The sequence below is a fragment of the Seriola aureovittata genome, chromosome 10, assembly GCF_021018895.1.
Source record: "Seriola aureovittata isolate HTS-2021-v1 ecotype China chromosome 10, ASM2101889v1, whole genome shotgun sequence".
NCBI lineage: Eukaryota > Metazoa > Chordata > Actinopteri > Carangiformes > Carangidae > Seriola > Seriola aureovittata.
The window spans coordinates 28,342,938-28,359,142 of NC_079373.1; the positions used below are offsets into that span (position 1 = coordinate 28,342,938).

The 16,205-nt window shown below is 46.5% G+C and overlaps 1 protein-coding gene across 3 annotated transcripts in view; it reads left to right on the plus strand.

The window, feature by feature from the left end:
• LOC130175796 (receptor-type tyrosine-protein phosphatase beta-like) overlaps positions 1–16,144 on the plus strand; it is a 29,506-nt gene extending 13,362 nt beyond the window's left edge. For all 3 annotated transcript variants that reach the window (XM_056386342.1, XM_056386343.1, XM_056386344.1), the window contains 27 exons: positions 95–370; positions 915–1,181; positions 1,343–1,609; positions 2,062–2,325; positions 3,002–3,265; positions 3,773–4,036; positions 4,559–4,822; positions 5,353–5,622; positions 6,431–6,694; positions 6,817–7,083; positions 7,259–7,549; positions 9,172–9,450; positions 9,587–9,736; positions 10,251–10,509; positions 10,937–11,049; positions 11,163–11,268; positions 12,079–12,156; positions 12,360–12,377; positions 12,451–12,532; positions 12,625–12,715; positions 12,808–12,884; positions 13,192–13,326; positions 13,602–13,724; positions 13,955–14,118; positions 14,455–14,590; positions 15,148–15,259; positions 15,344–16,144. In XM_056386342.1, the coding sequence (XP_056242317.1) occupies positions 95–370; positions 915–1,181; positions 1,343–1,609; positions 2,062–2,325; positions 3,002–3,265; positions 3,773–4,036; positions 4,559–4,822; positions 5,353–5,622; positions 6,431–6,694; positions 6,817–7,083; positions 7,259–7,549; positions 9,172–9,450; positions 9,587–9,736; positions 10,251–10,509; positions 10,937–11,049; positions 11,163–11,268; positions 12,079–12,156; positions 12,360–12,377; positions 12,451–12,532; positions 12,625–12,715; positions 12,808–12,884; positions 13,192–13,326; positions 13,602–13,724; positions 13,955–14,118; positions 14,455–14,590; positions 15,148–15,259; positions 15,344–15,366 (4,904 nt within the window). In that variant the 3' untranslated portion in view covers positions 15,367–16,144. The remainder of the gene's footprint in view (positions 1–94; positions 371–914; positions 1,182–1,342; positions 1,610–2,061; positions 2,326–3,001; positions 3,266–3,772; positions 4,037–4,558; positions 4,823–5,352; positions 5,623–6,430; positions 6,695–6,816; positions 7,084–7,258; positions 7,550–9,171; positions 9,451–9,586; positions 9,737–10,250; positions 10,510–10,936; positions 11,050–11,162; positions 11,269–12,078; positions 12,157–12,359; positions 12,378–12,450; positions 12,533–12,624; positions 12,716–12,807; positions 12,885–13,191; positions 13,327–13,601; positions 13,725–13,954; positions 14,119–14,454; positions 14,591–15,147; positions 15,260–15,343) is intronic.
• The last annotated feature ends 61 nt before the right edge of the window (positions 16,145–16,205 follow it).

The window sequence follows — 16,205 nt, forward strand, 5'->3', positions numbered from 1 at the left end:
CGACGATGACTAAAATGACTATGCTGATGATGATGTTGTATTTCCCTCTGTGTTGTAAGTGCTGTATAAATAAAGTTTCTGCCCCCCCCCCCAGTGCCTGACCGGGTGGCGGCTCTCTCCTTGTCTCCTCTTGCTGATGGCGTGACCCTGAGGCTCAGGTGGACGCAGCCCACAGGTGACTGGGAGAACTACGGCATCCTGCTGAGGACGGACTCAGCAGTCCTGGTGAATCGGACTGTGGACAGACTGAGCAGACAGCTGTCCTTCTCCGCCCTCAGGCTCGGCCTGGTGCCGGGACGCCGCTACACCGCAGAGGTCACGGTGAACAGCGGCATTCTGGGGAACACAGCGTACTGCCATGGACGACTTGGTCAGTTCATGTTCACACTACGTGTTTCTACCAGGAATGTTTAGAGACCCACTGAGTTTGATATTGATCAATCACTGATCATCTTATTGATTCATTGATTTCCGGTTTAGTTTCACAATCTGCTGCAGTCAGTGTGATGTCACTCACCTACGACATCACTTCCTGTTTTTTTCTAGAAAGTGAATATAAGGAGCAGGTACTTAATGACTCTTTCTCTATTTCATTTAATCATTAGCATTAGCCTCTAACAGATAATTAAAGTGTTAGCATCACCTGTTAGCATCACCTGAGAAGGTGGAGCAGGTGCTGAACTAATGAAACTAATGGACATCCAAAGATAGATAGATAGATAGATAGATAGATAGATAGATAGAATTATTTCCTAGCATGTGTCCATTAACTCATTGTTGATAATAATAATAATAATAATAATAATCTGGTGGACAGATGGAAAGTGTCAGGTGTGGAGAGATGAACACCTGGTTCACAGGTGGCTTGTTGTACTAATGTTGATCAGCTCTGAACCCCCCCCCCTCCCCCCCAGCTCCTCGCCCTGTGCAGCAGCTGCTCGTCCGTCACGCCGATGACTCCTCTGTGAGCGTCCTGTGGAGTCACCCAGACGGCGAGTGGGAGGGCTTCACAGCGTTCCTCAGACCTGCGGACACCGACACTGTGGTGGCTCAGAGGCTCCTCCCCTCAGAGTCCAGAGACTGCACCTTCAATGTCCTCACCTCAGGACGCCGCTACGCCATCACCGTGACAACCAACAGCGGGAACCTGAGCAGCTCTGCCTCTGTGATGGCGTGGACCAGTACGTAGAACCAGTCCAGACCATCAGCACCACGTGTTGGTCTCAGAACCAGTCCAGGATAGACCTGTTGGTCCTGGTCCTGTTCCTGGTCCTGGTCCTGTGTCAGTCCCACAGTTCAGCCTGTCTGATGATGGTCTCTCTGTCTGTGTCCGTCCTCTCAGGTCCGGCTCAGGTCGGCATGCTGCAGGTTTCTAACCTCGGCACCACTGACAGTCTGCGGGCTCAGTGGCGCCGAGCCTCTGGGGATCTGGACTCGTACGAGGTCTTACTGGTCCACGACAGCAGCGTCATCAAGAACGAAAGTGTGGAGGCCAACGCCATCAGTGTCGGCTTCCACGCCCTGAGAGCCGGAGCTCTGTACAGGGTGGTGTTAACCACGGTCAGAGCCGGACACACCTCCAGACAGGTGGTGGCAGAGGGACGCACCGGTAAGAGAAATCTGATTCCTCATGTTCTGCAGAGGTCAGAGGTCAGAAGTCAGACTGCAGAGTCACAGAGTTAATGACGTGAACTCAGTGATGTTACAACATGAGTCTGTTTTTAAATGTGAGACAATAGATACACTCATCCTCAGTGTGTGTGTGTGTGTGTGTGTGTGTTCAACTAAAAGCAGGATATTATTGAAAAGCAGGAATTTGTCAGGAATTTTCAGGAAGTGTCGACAACAACAATAGAAAAACCTTTCAGAGACTTCCTGTCAGGACGAGGACAAACTTCATCATTAAATTTAAACACTTTTCTGCTGCTGGAGAACATGTGGAGGAATGTTTCAGAGACAGTGGACACATGAGGACTTGTTTGAGTCACGATATAATAAGATCAAAGGGTGTGATATTACTGATGGTTGTTTCTACCTGCGTCTCTGACCTTCTTCCATCAGTCCCTGCAGCCGTGGGCGAGGTGACAGTCAGTAACAACGGTCGTATGGACTTCCTCAGTGTGTCGTGGCGTCCGGCTGCAGGTGAGGTGGACAGTTACCTGGTGACTCTGAGCGACCGGGAGAAGACGGTTCACACTCTGGCTGTTTCTAAGTCCAGTCCAGAGTGTGTCTTTAACTCCTTGGTGTCCGGACGCCTCTACAACATCTCCATCACATCCCGCAGCGGCAGCTACCACAACCACACCTTCGTCCAGGAGAGAACACGTAAGTCCATCACTTACTTGACTGTTTTTGTGGTGTCGGACAGGTGCCACTGAGGGTCAAACTTCATCACTGAGTCTGGAAACAACAGCTGACTAAACATGTAATGATTCAATGATAATAATAATGATTGAACTTTATTTACACAGCAGGAGTTAAAACAGGAAATCATTAAAAAACTGGGAAAACGTTCAAATCAAAAACATTAAAAAGAACCTCTGAGGTAATTAAACGCTAAATTGAACAGGTGTGTTTTCAGTTATTTAGAAACATCCACTCAGTCCATTCCTCTCATTTTTCTTGGAAGTGTTATTCCACAGTTGAGGTCACAGTGGGTGAAGAGCTTCCCCAGGTTTATTTTGGGGACATTAGGGACATTTCTGAATCAGCTGAAGTTTCTCAATTGACTTTTTTCGGAATACCAGTAAAAAGAGTGTCACAGTTTCCAGTCTGCTTGAAGACAAAGAATGAATGAGCTTCTCATCAGCTTTGTTAAGTTAAAAACAGACGCACTCTGGATACATTTCTTAGGAGGAAGAAAGCGGTCATGGTTACGTTCCTTATGTGGGATTTGAAACTTCAATCAGAGTCTAAAATTACATATAAATATGAAAGTTCATGTTGTTTTCCCTCGTCATGACAGCTAGTTATAGTCTTCTTACCCACTGTCCTCTCTCAGAGCCGTCAAAGGTCCACAACCCGACAGCGACCCACGCTGCCCGGGATGACTACCTGAAGGTCTACTGGCGTCACGCTGCTGGAGACTTTGACCTGTACCAGGTGTTCATCAAACACAACAACATGTTCCTGCAGAACCAGACAGTGCTGAAGACGCAAAACGAGTGTGTGTTTAACGGCCTGGTGCCAGGAAGACTCTACACGGTGCTGGTGAACACGCAGAGCGGGAAATATGAAGCCAGCGCCTCCACCCACGGCAGGACCCGTGAGTGACTTCTGACCTCTGACCTACCTTTTACCTTTTACCTTTTACCTTTTACTGGGGTAAAAAGTTTAGTCTAAAGTCAGGAGGTGGCTCCTCCATGAAACTTTGACCTGCTCTGACCTTTAGGAGATCAGCCAATAACTGAATGGCTGATTAACATGGTATCTACACAGACCTGCTGGACCTGAACCAGATCAGGAGAGCTCCAAAGAGTCACTGTAAATGGTGTGTGGTCAGTTGGGACGATGGAAAGTGATCAGATTTTATTGATACCAGTGCCATTATTGATTCTGTTATTGCTCTAATTCTTTATTGATTTCTGATCAGTCTGTTTTCCGATGTGTGAGTGTGAAGCCTGGACTTTTACTTCCTGTTCACCATGAGTCTGACATCATTATTTTGCAACTGTCAGAAAAACCTGCATCCACAGCTGTCCTGATGTTTCCAGAGTGTTTATTCACATGATTAAATCAGACACACTGACTCCACCCCCTCCTGTTCCTGTAGTCCCATCAGCGGTCCGGTTCCTGGTCCTGGCCAGGCAGGGGACCGAGGACCTGAGGGTGACATGGTCCGCCGCTCTGGGTGACGTGGATCACTACGAGGTGCAGCTGTTGTTCAACGACATGAAGGTGTTCCCTCCCATCACTCTGGGCAGTGGCGTTGGGGAGTGTGTGCTGTCCTCGCTCACACCTGGACGCCTCTACAAGATCCTGGTTTCAACCTTCAGCGGCCCCAACCAGAGAGCCCAGTTTATAGAGGGCCGCACAGGTCAGGAGGGGGGAGGGACTGTTACATCTCACAACAGCTATCAGGGTCTGGGTATCATCAGATAATCCATGACTCATTTGTAATTTAAAACAACAAACCTGTGAATATGGGATTTGTTTCAAAACCAAAATGGAAAAACCGTGATTCCTTTTATAATTTGTTTGATTTTGAATTTGAAACCAAAAATGAAAAATAAAATCATGTGACCTGTTTGTTTTCTGCCAGAAAATCTAATTTAAAAAATGGTCCAATTATGAACAGACAGGAAGAGGAAGTGCAGTGTAAAACAGTCAAAATAAAAGCCAGGAGGACATGAAGGTATAATATTAAGCAAGCACAGGATCTATAATGTAATGTAATGTTAGAAGACAGGTAGATGAATAAATAAATAAATGAACAGTCCAGTTCCAGCCTCAGGTCTTTGATTTCTTTATGTATCTGAAGCAGCTCCAATAATAGATTATTAGTCTCTGAGAGGAAAGACTCTGTAAATATAAACCAGGTGAGACTCTGTGTCTTCAGTTCCCAGCAGAGTGAAGAACATCCATGTCAGTAACAGTGGAGATAGCAGCAGTCTGAAGGTGAGCTGGACTCCGGGTCAGGGAGACGTGGACGGGTTCTCTGTGTTTCTGTTCAGACAGAGCAGACAGCTGGATGTCCGCCGCGTCCTCAAACACCAGAACGAGGTGACGTTCGGATCCCTGCAGCCCGGACAGGTGTACACTGTGACCGTCCAGTCTGTGAGCGGAGAGCTGGTCAACAACAACACTGCCTCAGGACGCACAGGTCAGAGCACACACCTGTACACAAATCTGTACACACACCTATAAACACACCTGTACGCTCACCTGTACACACACCTGTACACACACCTGTACACAAATCTGTACACACACTTGTACACACACTTTTACACACACCTATACACACACCTGTACACTCACCTGTACACTCACCTGTACACACACTTGTACAGTGTATGTTGTACTAAAGTTGGTACTTGATGATACCAACTTTCAGTGTAACGGTTTTCTATCAGCTGATCAATAACTAATAATCTCTTCAGTGTTGAAAACACTCAGATTCCTGAGTCTGGAGCTGTTTCCTCCTGCTGCTGTTTTTCACAGTAAAGGTTCAGGAGTGTATTCATGGTCATGTGAGTTAAAGAGAAGACGAAGAAGACTCTCTTTCTCTGCTGACATCTAGTGGCCACTTAAAGAAAACCATCTCCAGACCCAGTTTTTCTTTTCGTTTCTTTTTCCATCATAACCTCCAACAATCCCTAGCTAATAGCCACCCTCCCATCCTGTGTCCAGTCCCCTCAGCAGTGACGGGGGTCCAGGTGGAGAACCTTCACACCACCTGCAGCCTCCAGGTGAGCTGGCAGGAAGCTCTGGGTGTGGCTGACGGGTACGTCCTGCAGGTTCTGGACAGCAGAGGTGGTCTGGTGACAAACTCCTCCCAGCTCTCTGGACACACCAGCTACAGATTCGACGGCCTCACCCCGGGAAAGAAGTACCGAGTCCTAGTCCAGACCACCAGCGGGGGGGTCCACAGCCCGGGGGTCAACGCAGAGGCTCGGACACGTAAGACTTCCTGTTTCTAACTCAAACAAGGTGGAATGGTTCTATAGCATCAGGAAGGTTTGGAGTCTGAATGTTAAAGAATAAAATCCATTTTTAAGGAAAAGATTCAGAGAAAAAAGATTAAATCTTTATAGAATGAAGAGATCATTTAAAAAAAAAAAAAAAATTTTTTTGACTATTTGTCAAGAAAAAAGATGGAAGGTTTCAGATAATAAAGTTTTAATGTAAAAAAAATCATAAAAAGTTGTCATTTTTACACAAAAAAAGTAATTTCTTAGAAAAATTATTATGAAATGGAAAATGATGTAAAAAAATACTTTGAATAAAATTGGAAGGTTCCGACAAAAAAGGGTTTAAGAGCAAAGTCAAAATTCTTTGACCAAAAAGGTTTCTTATATTTAATTCAAGAAAAGAAATTAAAACATTTCATGCAAAAAGACAAAAAGACAAAAAGACAAAATGACAAAAAGTCAGAAAGACAAAAAGACATAAAGATAAAAAAAAGAAAAAGAGAAAAAAAGACAAAAAGAGTGTTTCATGAATAATGTTTAAATATTTCCAGAAAGTCTTTAGAGAACATTGGTCTCTGGTCCATGGTGTTGTGTGGTTTTAGTCCCTGGTGTTATGTGGATTTAGTCTTTGGTCTTATGTGGTTTTAGTCCCTGGTTTTATGTGGTTTTAGTCTCTGGTCTTATGTGGATGTATTCTTGAGGTCTGAGCCCTGAACCTGGATCAGTCTGAAGTGTCTGCTGCACTGATACATATTGAACATGTACAGACTAAATATAGTCGGTCTTCTTCCCATCAGGCCCTGCAGCTGTCACCGACCTGGCCGTGAAGATCAACACCACCAATAGCCTGTCCTTCCTCTGGTCTCCACCAGAGGGCGAGTTCGAGCTCTACGAGATCTTCTTGTATAAAAGTGATGAATCGCTGCAGGAGAGACAGCAAGCCCAGTCCAGCAGTCAGCAAGTCTCCTTCCAGGGTCTCAGACCTGGTGCCCTCTACAGGATGGTCATCCTGACCCACAGCGGAGACCAGACCAACCAGACCTCCATCTTGGCCAGGACAGGTGAGGGGGGAGTGAACAGTTGATATGATTAAGGATGAGTCATGATCTTACAGATATTTCATTCACTGATCACTGATCATGGATCAATGGTCATTGGGACCATGTCTCCTCCTCCTCCTTAGTCCCAGCAGCCGTGATCTCTCTGAGGGCTAACAGTGGAAACCAATCTGAGTCTCTGTGCGTGACCTGGGGGCGTGGCCTCGGTGATGTCAGTGGTTTCATGTTGTCTCTCTACAAACCTGACGACTCCAAACAGGCCGAGCAGCAGCTGGACTCAGAGGCCTTTGAGTTCGTCTTCTCAGACCTGGTCCCGGGTCGACTATACCGAGCTGAGGTCCTGAGTCTGAGCGGAGAGCTCAGCAACAGAGCCATCACCCTGGGCCGGACCGGTGAGATTGATCATTATTATTATCAATTAGATGTTGATCGACATCTAATTGATTTAGATAATCAATCAATTAATAAAATGATCAATCAGAGTTTGACACGTGGAGCTAGGATTTGGTTTTACTTTGTCATGAACAACTACATCACACAAACATTCACAACCCTCCTCCCCAAAAGCTCCCAGACCTCCAACCTCCTTCCTGTTCAGGGGGGTCACCAACACCTCCCTGGAGATCACATGGAGTGGTCCTGTGAGCTCCGACTATGACAGCTTCGACCTGCAGTGGACTCCTGTAGACCGCCTGTCCGTCATCAACCCGTATCACAGCCGGACATCCGGCAGCCGCATCCTGGCTGGGATGTTCCCTGGACGACTCTACACCTTCAGCCTCCGAACCGTCAGCGGGGACATGGAGGCCGGGGCCACACCCACGTACAGCACAGCCATCCACAGCAGCATCCGAACCAGTAGGTGGCAGCAGTTCACTTCACTTCACTTCACCTCATTTCACTTTACTTCACTTAATTTCACCTCAGTTTACTTCACTTTACCTCAATTCACTTCAGTTCAGTTCACCTGAGTTCACTTCAGTTCACCTGAGTTCACTTCACTTCATTTCAGTTCACTTGAGTTCACTGCAGTTCACCTCAGTTCACTTCACTTTACCTCAGTTCACTTCACTTAATTTCAGTTCACTTGAGTTCACTGCATTCACCTCAGTGCACTTCACTTGAGTTCATCTCAATTCACTTGAGTTCACTTCACTTGAGTTCACTGCATTTCACCTCAGTTCAGTTCACCTCAATTCATTTGAGTTCACTTCACTTCATTTCAGTTCACTTGAGTTCACTGCATTTCACCTCAGTTCACCTCAGTTCACTTCACTTCATTTCAGTTGACTTGAGTTCACTGCATTTCACCTCAGTTCACTTCACTTCATTTCAGTTGACTTGAGTTTACTGCAGTTCACCTCAGTTCACTTCAGTTCAGTTCACCTCAATTCACTTCAGTTCACTTCAGTTCAATGCATTTCACCTCAGTGCACTTCACTTGAGTTCACCTCAATTCACTTGAGTTCACTTCACTTGAGTTCACTGCATTTCACCTCAGTTCAGTTCACCTCAATTCATTTGAGTTCACTTCACTTCATTTCAGTTCACTTGAGTTTACTGCAGTTCACCTCAGTTCACTTCAGTTCAGTTCACCTCAATTCACTTGAGTTCACTTCACTTCAGTTCACTGCATTTCATCTTAGTTCACTTCAGTTCAGTTCACCTCAGTTCACTTCAGTTCATTTCAGTTCACTTCAGTTCACTTCAGGTCACCTCAGTTCAGTTCACCTCAGTTCACTTCAGTTCACCTCAGTTCCCCTCAGTTCACTTCAGTTCACCTCAGTTCACATCAGTTCACTTCAGTTCAGTTCAGTTCACATCAGTTCACTTCAGTTCACCTCAGTTCCCCTCAGTTCACTTCAGTTCACCTCAGTTCACATCAGTTCACTTCAGTTCAGTTCACCTCAATTCACTTGAGTTCACTTCATTTCAGTTCACTTGAGTTCACTGCATTTCATCTCAGTTCACTTCAGTTCAGTTCACCTCAGTTCACTTCAGGTCACCTCAGTTCACCTCAGTGCACTTGAGTTTACTGCAGTTCACCTCAGTTCAGTTCACCTCAATTCACTTCAGTTCACTTCACTTCATTTCAGTTCACTGAAGTTCGCCTCAGTTCACTGAAGTTCGCCTCAGTTCACTTCAGCTCATTTCAGTTCACTTCATTTCGCTGCATTACACCTCATTTCACTTCAGTTCACCTCAGTTCATTCAGTTCACCTCAGTTCACTTCAGTTGAGTTCACCTCAATTCACTTGAGTTCACTTCACTTCAGTTCACTGCATTTCATCTTAGTTCACTTCAGTTCAGTTCACCTCAGTTCACTTCAGTTCACCTCAGTTCCCCTCAGTTCACCTCGCTTCACCTCAGTTCACCTCTCTTAACTGTTGGTATTTAATCTGCTGATGATGCGTTCATGGTCTTCGTAAATCCCTGTGTTAATGTCACACTCACTCTGCTGTCGTCGTCTCATGCTGAAGAGCCGGGGCGAGTCCATGGCCTCCACTGTCGCCCTCAGAGCTCCAACTCCATCTCCTGCTCGTGGGGGCCTCCGGTGGCCGACTACGACTCCTACACCGTCGAGTGTCTCCTCCAGGACTCCCAGACGCTGGTTTACTCCAGACGCACCAGCGGAAATGCCACCACCTACGTCATCACCCAGTTGGAGCCCCACAAACGCTACACGGTCTCTGTGAAGGTGATCTCAGACCAGACGACCAGCGACGCGGCTCAGGACGACGTGGTCACCATGATTGACCGTAAGGGGGGCGGGGCATAAAGACCAGGGTCCAGCATCAGGCTTTATGAATTGCTCAGGTTTAGACCAGGACTTACTTTTTATCAAATCGAGTGTCAAATGAAGATTTCTAAAGCGCCCTGTCATGACTCCCCCAGGTCCTCCTGTCCCCCCCCTCAGTACCCGGGTCAGTGATAAGGCCGCTGTGGTTACCAAGTCCTCCATCATCTTCAGGTTCAACTGCAGCTGGTTCAGTGATGTCAATGGAGCCGTCAGGTTCTTCACTGTGGTGGTGACCGAGTCCGAAGGTACCAACACCCTGACAGCGCACCATAATCATATCTGATTGGTTGGTTCAATCTCAGCAGGCGGAGCCAGATTGAGCAAACACCTTCACATGCACTGATTTTAAATTCATCTTCCAACATTAACATACACAGTCAGTGCTCATTTAATCCTCCAACACCCGTACCTGCACCTTTCTTACCTGCAGGATTATGGCTGGAGCTAAACAAACCTGCTGATTTCACAAATATTAATAATAATGGAAAACAAGTGATGACATTAATATTTCATATTTTCTTTGTTAATATTTTAACCAAAGTTACAGTTAACCGAGTCTGTCTATGAAAACAGCTTTTCTCTTCCTGGCTCCACCCTCTGAGGTGCAACACAATCAGTGAGATTATTTTGTGTAAAAACTACATTGTCTCAATATTTATAGAAATTTAAATGTAAAGAACTTAGAGTTACTGAAGAACATGTTGCAGTATTTAAGGAAACTGGACTCTGACTGCTTTCCCCTGTCTTTCATTTCTGGAGGTGTTGACAATGTGCAGCCGGACCAGCAGCACCCTCTGCCCTCCTACCTGGACTATAAGTCCAACAGCTCCATCAAGTCCTACCAAACCAGATACTTCCACAGTAACTGCAGCGAGGGGCCCCACAGCTTTGAGATCAACGTGGGGACGGGGATGGAGTCACTTGGAGGGACCTGCAACCACAGAAACACAGATCCAGAGACCAGCAGAGACCTGAACCAGTTCTGTGATGGACCACTGAAACCTAAAACTGCCTACAGGTACTGAGCAGAGGGAGTTCTCACTCAGAACTAAAATCCAGTTTATTGTCCCAGTTTATTTCCAAAGAATTTTAACTGCAACATCATCAAAGTTATTTTTGTCAGTTACAACAGTTTGTAAAAAACAGCTGTGCTTAAAGTCAGTGAGAACGAGACTCTTTGTCTTTACCTTTGATTCTCCCCAACAGAAACCTGAGGAGGCTCCCTCTCCTGTAGTGACAGATGTGACAGATGTTGTCCTCACAAAGTAAACACAAGTAGCAGATAGAAAATACAGAACTTAATGTACTCAATAACATCATATGAGTAAATATGAAGAGTAAAAAGTATCATCAGCATAGAATCCTGCAGGTGTTTATTGTCGTAGAATCGCTGAGTTCAGTAGATGAACTGAAGCTGGTGTGTGCTGTTTGCTTGTGTCCCTCAGACTCAGTGTTCGAGCTTTCACTCAGCTGTTTGACGAGGAGAGAAGCGACTTCACCATGTCCTACCCTCTGTACACCGACACATACCTGTCCCTCCCTGTGGTCACCGAGGCCGGTGAGGACAAAACAGGAGGAAGGCTCTGTCTGACACTAGCGTTCATGCTAACAGCAGTCAGCTGGTAGGAGGGAAGAAAAAGCAGATGTTATCTGACTGTTTGTCTCCTGCAGAACCTCTGGGCGGCGTGATCGAGGGCGTCAGTGCTGGGCTGTTCCTCATCATCATGATGGTGGGGGTCACCGCTCTGCTCGTCTGCAGACACCGAGCTCGCAAAGTGTGAGTATCTACAGACACAGTAACGAGCTGCGGTAACGAGCTGATGTAACGAGCTGCGGTAACGAGCTGCGGTAACGAGCTGATGTAACGAGCTGATGTAACGAGCTGCGGTAACGAGCTGCGGTAACGAGCTGCGGTAACGAGCTGATGTAACGAGCTGATGTAACGAGCTGCGGTAACGAGCTGCGGTAACGAGCTGATGTAACGAGCTGATGTAACGAGCTGCGGTAACGAGCTGCGGTAACGAGCTGCGGTAGCGAGCTGATGTAATGAACTGATGTAACGAGCTGATGTAACGAGCTGCGGTAACGAACTGATGTAACGAGCTGATTTAACGAGCTGCGGTAATGAGCTGCTGTAACGAGCTGCTGTAACGAGCTGCGGTAACGAACTGCGGTAACGAGCTGATGTAACGAGCTGCGGTAACGAACTGCGGTAACGAGCTGCAGTAACGAGCTGCTGTAACGAGCTGCTGTAACGAGCTGATGTAACGAACTGATGTAACGAGCTGATGTAACGAGCTTCGGTAACGAGCTGCGGTAACGAGCTGCGGTAACGAGCTGCTGTAACGAGCTTATGTAACGTACTGATGTAACGAGCTGCGGTAACGAACTGATGTAACGAGCTGATTTAACGAGCTGCGGTAATGAGCTGCTGTAACGAGCTGCGGTAACGAGCTGCGGTAACGAGCTGCTGTAACGAGCTGCGGTAACGAGCTGCTGTAACGAGCTGCTGTAACGAGCTGATGTAACGAACTAATGTAACGAGCTGCGGTAACGAGCCGCTGTAACGAGCTGTTGTGTGTTTCAGTGTTGAGGAGAGAGCGGGAGTCAGGATGAGTGTGAGGAGAGAGAGAGCGACATCAGGAAGTCACCTGGGAATCAGAGGGTAAGAACGGTACTACTGTAATACCACTAGACTACTGTTACTGTAATACTACTATAATACTACCATATTACAACTATAATACTACTGTAATACTACTATACTACTCGAGTACAGTACAGTAAACCTGCTTGTGTTGCTCTGATGATTCTTCTTCATCATGTGGTTGTGACACTAACATCTGCTCCTCTTCCTCTCGTCTCCAGAAACCGTCGTATCTCCAGGTGAGACACCAACCTGCTGCTTCATGTCTTCACCTGAGACGTGTTCTCGTCTTAAACCTTCTGTCTCTTTCAGTCCCATCAAGATCCTGAACTTTGAGTCTCACTACATCAAACTCCAGGCAGACTCCAACTACCTGCTGTCAGAGGAGTACGAGGTAATCTACACATACAGCAGCTACGGGGGGTGGGGTGGGGGTGGAGGGTGGGGGGCTCTGATGACCTCTGAACCCCGTTCTCGTCCCATCAGGATCTGAAGGACGTTGGCCGTAATCAGCCTCTGGACTCGGCTCTGCTGCCAGAGAACCGTGGGAAGAACCGGTACAACAACATCCTTCCCTGTGAGTGAGCCAGAGTCCGCACATTCGGGGGGTGGGGGGGGTGGGGGGGGGGGGTTCAGGGTCTGAACTGAGTCTGTGGTTTCTGTGTCCAGACGACTCCACCAGGGTGAAGCTGTCCTACGTAGACGATGATCCTTGCTCCGACTACATCAATGCCAGCTACATCCCTGTAAGACCCCTCCTGAGCCTGGTCCAGACTCCAGTCCTGAGTCTGGCCCAGAGTCTGGCCCAGAACCTGCAGAGCCTGTTCCAGAGTCCGGTTCAGACTGCAGTCCTGAGTCTGGTCCAGAGTCTGGCCCAGAACCTACAGAGTCTGGTCCAGAGTCCGGTCCAGAGTCAAGTCCTGAGTCTGGTCCAGAGCCTGGTCCAGAGTCCGGTCCAGAGTCAAGTCCTGAGTCTGGTCCAGAGCCTGGTCCAGAATCCAGTACAGAGTCTGGACCGAAGTTGACAACACTGCTGACACTGTGTGTTTTCAGGGGAATAACTTCCGGCGGGAGTACATCGCCACTCAGGGCCCTCTGCCGGGAACCAAAGACGACTTCTGGAAGATGGTTTGGGAACAGAACGTCCACAACGTGGTGATGGTCACTCAGTGTGTGGAGAAAGGAAGGGTGGGTAGTGACATCATCATTTCATCTGCTGAAAAGTGCTGTTCTGTCAGAGGAACGTCACGCCTCGTTCCACCTCCACAGAAGCACCCTGAATCAGCTGTTTGTGTGTTTGTGCTCATCCAGGTGTCTCTGTTTAAGTGTGTTGGCTGGTCTGAGGTCTGTGGGAGGAGCCTCACTACAGTGACTCTGCCCACCAGACAACCGACAGCAGCAGATGAATCAAACAATAACTGACTGCTCAGGTGTGAGACATTCTTCTCCTTCTCTGCCTCCAGGTGAAGTGTGATCACTACTGGCCCTTTGACCAGGATCCTCTGTACTACGGAGACCTGATCGTCCAGATGTTGTCGGAGTCCGTCCTACCTGAGTGGACCATCCGAGAGTTCAACATCTGCAGCGTATGCTACCTTTGATTTCATCTCTACACCGTCGTCATCGTTTACAACCAGGAAATCTGAAGAGAAAGGATGTGGAGCTAAAATCATTTCGCCAGTGTTTGAACTTAAATTTCACGATATGATAAATAAATAATGTCAGAACGTCAACATCCTGAGTTAAAAGAAGTAAACTTTTCAGGTTCTGGGCCTGATTCTGGACCTGTTTCTGAAACTGTATATCTGTGTGTCAGGAGGAGCAGCTGAGCTTCACCCGCCTGGTCCGTCAGTTTCACTACACGGTGTGGCCTGATCACGGAGTCCCAGAGACCACCCACTCCCTCATCCAGTTTGTCCGGACTGTCAGGGACTACGTCAACAGGACTCCTGGATCTGGACCCACCGTCGTCCACTGCAGGTACAGAACATATATGTACTGTAAATAAAATACTGTATATAACCTGTTAGTTTACGGTCTCCATGACAACGTACAGAACAACTTTAAGATGAAGTGTAATTAAGTTTTATTTTGATGATCGATTACATGACATAAAAAATGAGTGTCCATGTTCTGAGATGTGATTTTGTTGAAAACGTCACATGACAAGTGTTTTCTGTTTGTTCTATCAAAAAAATCAAATCAAGAAAACAGAAATAAACTGGAGCAAGAAAAGAGATGTGATGTCATTGTGTGTGTGTGTGTGTGTGTGTGTGTGTGTGTGTGCATGTGCATGTGTGTGTGTGTGTGTGTCAGTGCTGGTGTGGGTCGTACAGGGACCTTCATCGTTCTGGATCGAGTGCTGCAGCAGCTGGACTCCAAGGACACGCTGGATATCTACGGCTCCGTGTTTGACCTGAGACTCCACCGATCACACATGGTGCAGACTGAGGTAGGACTGCAAGGCATTATGGGAGGTGTGTGTCTGTGTGTGTGTGTGTGTGTTTGTCTGTGTGTGCAGTCACACAGGTGTTTGTTTTTGTTTTTTTAATCCCTCACATTGTATCCAGAATCCAGAAACAGGTGACTGCATGTGTTGTTGTTGATGTTTACTGAACGTTGTGTTGTTGTTGTCTTGCTTTTGTTTACTGAGCGTTGTGTTGTTGTTGTTGTCTTGTTTACTGAATGTTGTGTTGTTGTTGATGTTTACTGAACGTTGTGTTGTTGCTGTTGTCTTGTTGTTTACTGAACGTTGTGTTGTTGTCTTGTTGTTGTTTACTGAACGGTGTGTTGTTGTTGAGTTGTTGTTATTTACTCAGCGTTGTGTTGTTGTTGTTTACTGAGTATTGTGTTGTTGTTGTGTTGTTGAGTTGTTGTTGTTTACTGAGTATTGTGTTGTTGTTGTGTTGTTGTTGTGTTGTTGAGTTGTTGTTGTTTACTGAGTATTGTGTTGTTGTTGTGTTGTTGAGTTGTTGTTGTTTACTGAGTGTTGTGTTCTCCTGTTCTCAGTGTCAGTACTCGTACCTCCATCAGTGCGTCAGAGACGTTCTAAGAGCCAGGAAGCTTCGCAGCGAGCAGGAGAACCTCCTCTGCCCCGTCTATGAGAACGTGAACCACAGAGGTGAGTGAGGTCACAGCGGTTCAGTGACATCACAGTGACATAACAGTGAACTCATCCTCACACGTGTCTGACCTTCCTCCACAGAGATGCTGAGTTCCAGACGTTAATGTTTTTCTGAGACGCAGCAAATCTATTTTTCTACCACTGTTTATATTAGAGAGAAACTTTATGATTATTTATGTAACACACCTGTACATACACCTGTGTCATACTGTGTCTGTATATATCCTGCAACAGATGTTTTTTATAAGAGATAATGTTTCAAGCCTACAAGGCACATGACCAGAAGAGTCAGGTGAGTCAGAGGAGTCAGGTGAGTTAGGTGAGTCAGGGGTCCAGAGTCTGATCCTCTGTATGAAGCTGTGGTCTGATTCAGGACAGTGAGCTGGTGTCTGTGTCTTTAAGTTTATTTGTGCAGCAGCTTTCAACGAACTACACCTAAACTACACCAACTACACCTAAACTACACCCTCTACACCTATTCTAGCCCTGAGAGGTGTCTGCAGGTTTCCCTCTCAGGCTGCATACCTCCAGCAATAAGACAGAGCAGTAGATATTCTATTGAACCAGTAGTTGAATGATCAGTTAATACAAACAGAGCAGTAGATACAGTATTTATTTTATTGATCCAGTAGTTGATTGTTCAGTAAATAGAAACACCTGAATGAAAACAGCTGAGTGATAACAGGCAGGTAACACAACAGACACTAATGATGAGCAGGTGAGACAGGATGTTCATCAGTCTGTTCAGGCCTCAGTGTGTTGATGTCAGGTTGTTGTGTATCTGTCGTTGTGTATCAACATGTGTTTGTATGTAAGATATTATTATAATGTGTAACATGTATTTTTACTTCAATTCATTAAACAGCTGAGACCATGTAGAAATATTTACTCTGATTATTTATCAATCATCAATCAAGACGGTGACTTCACTGACATCACAGTC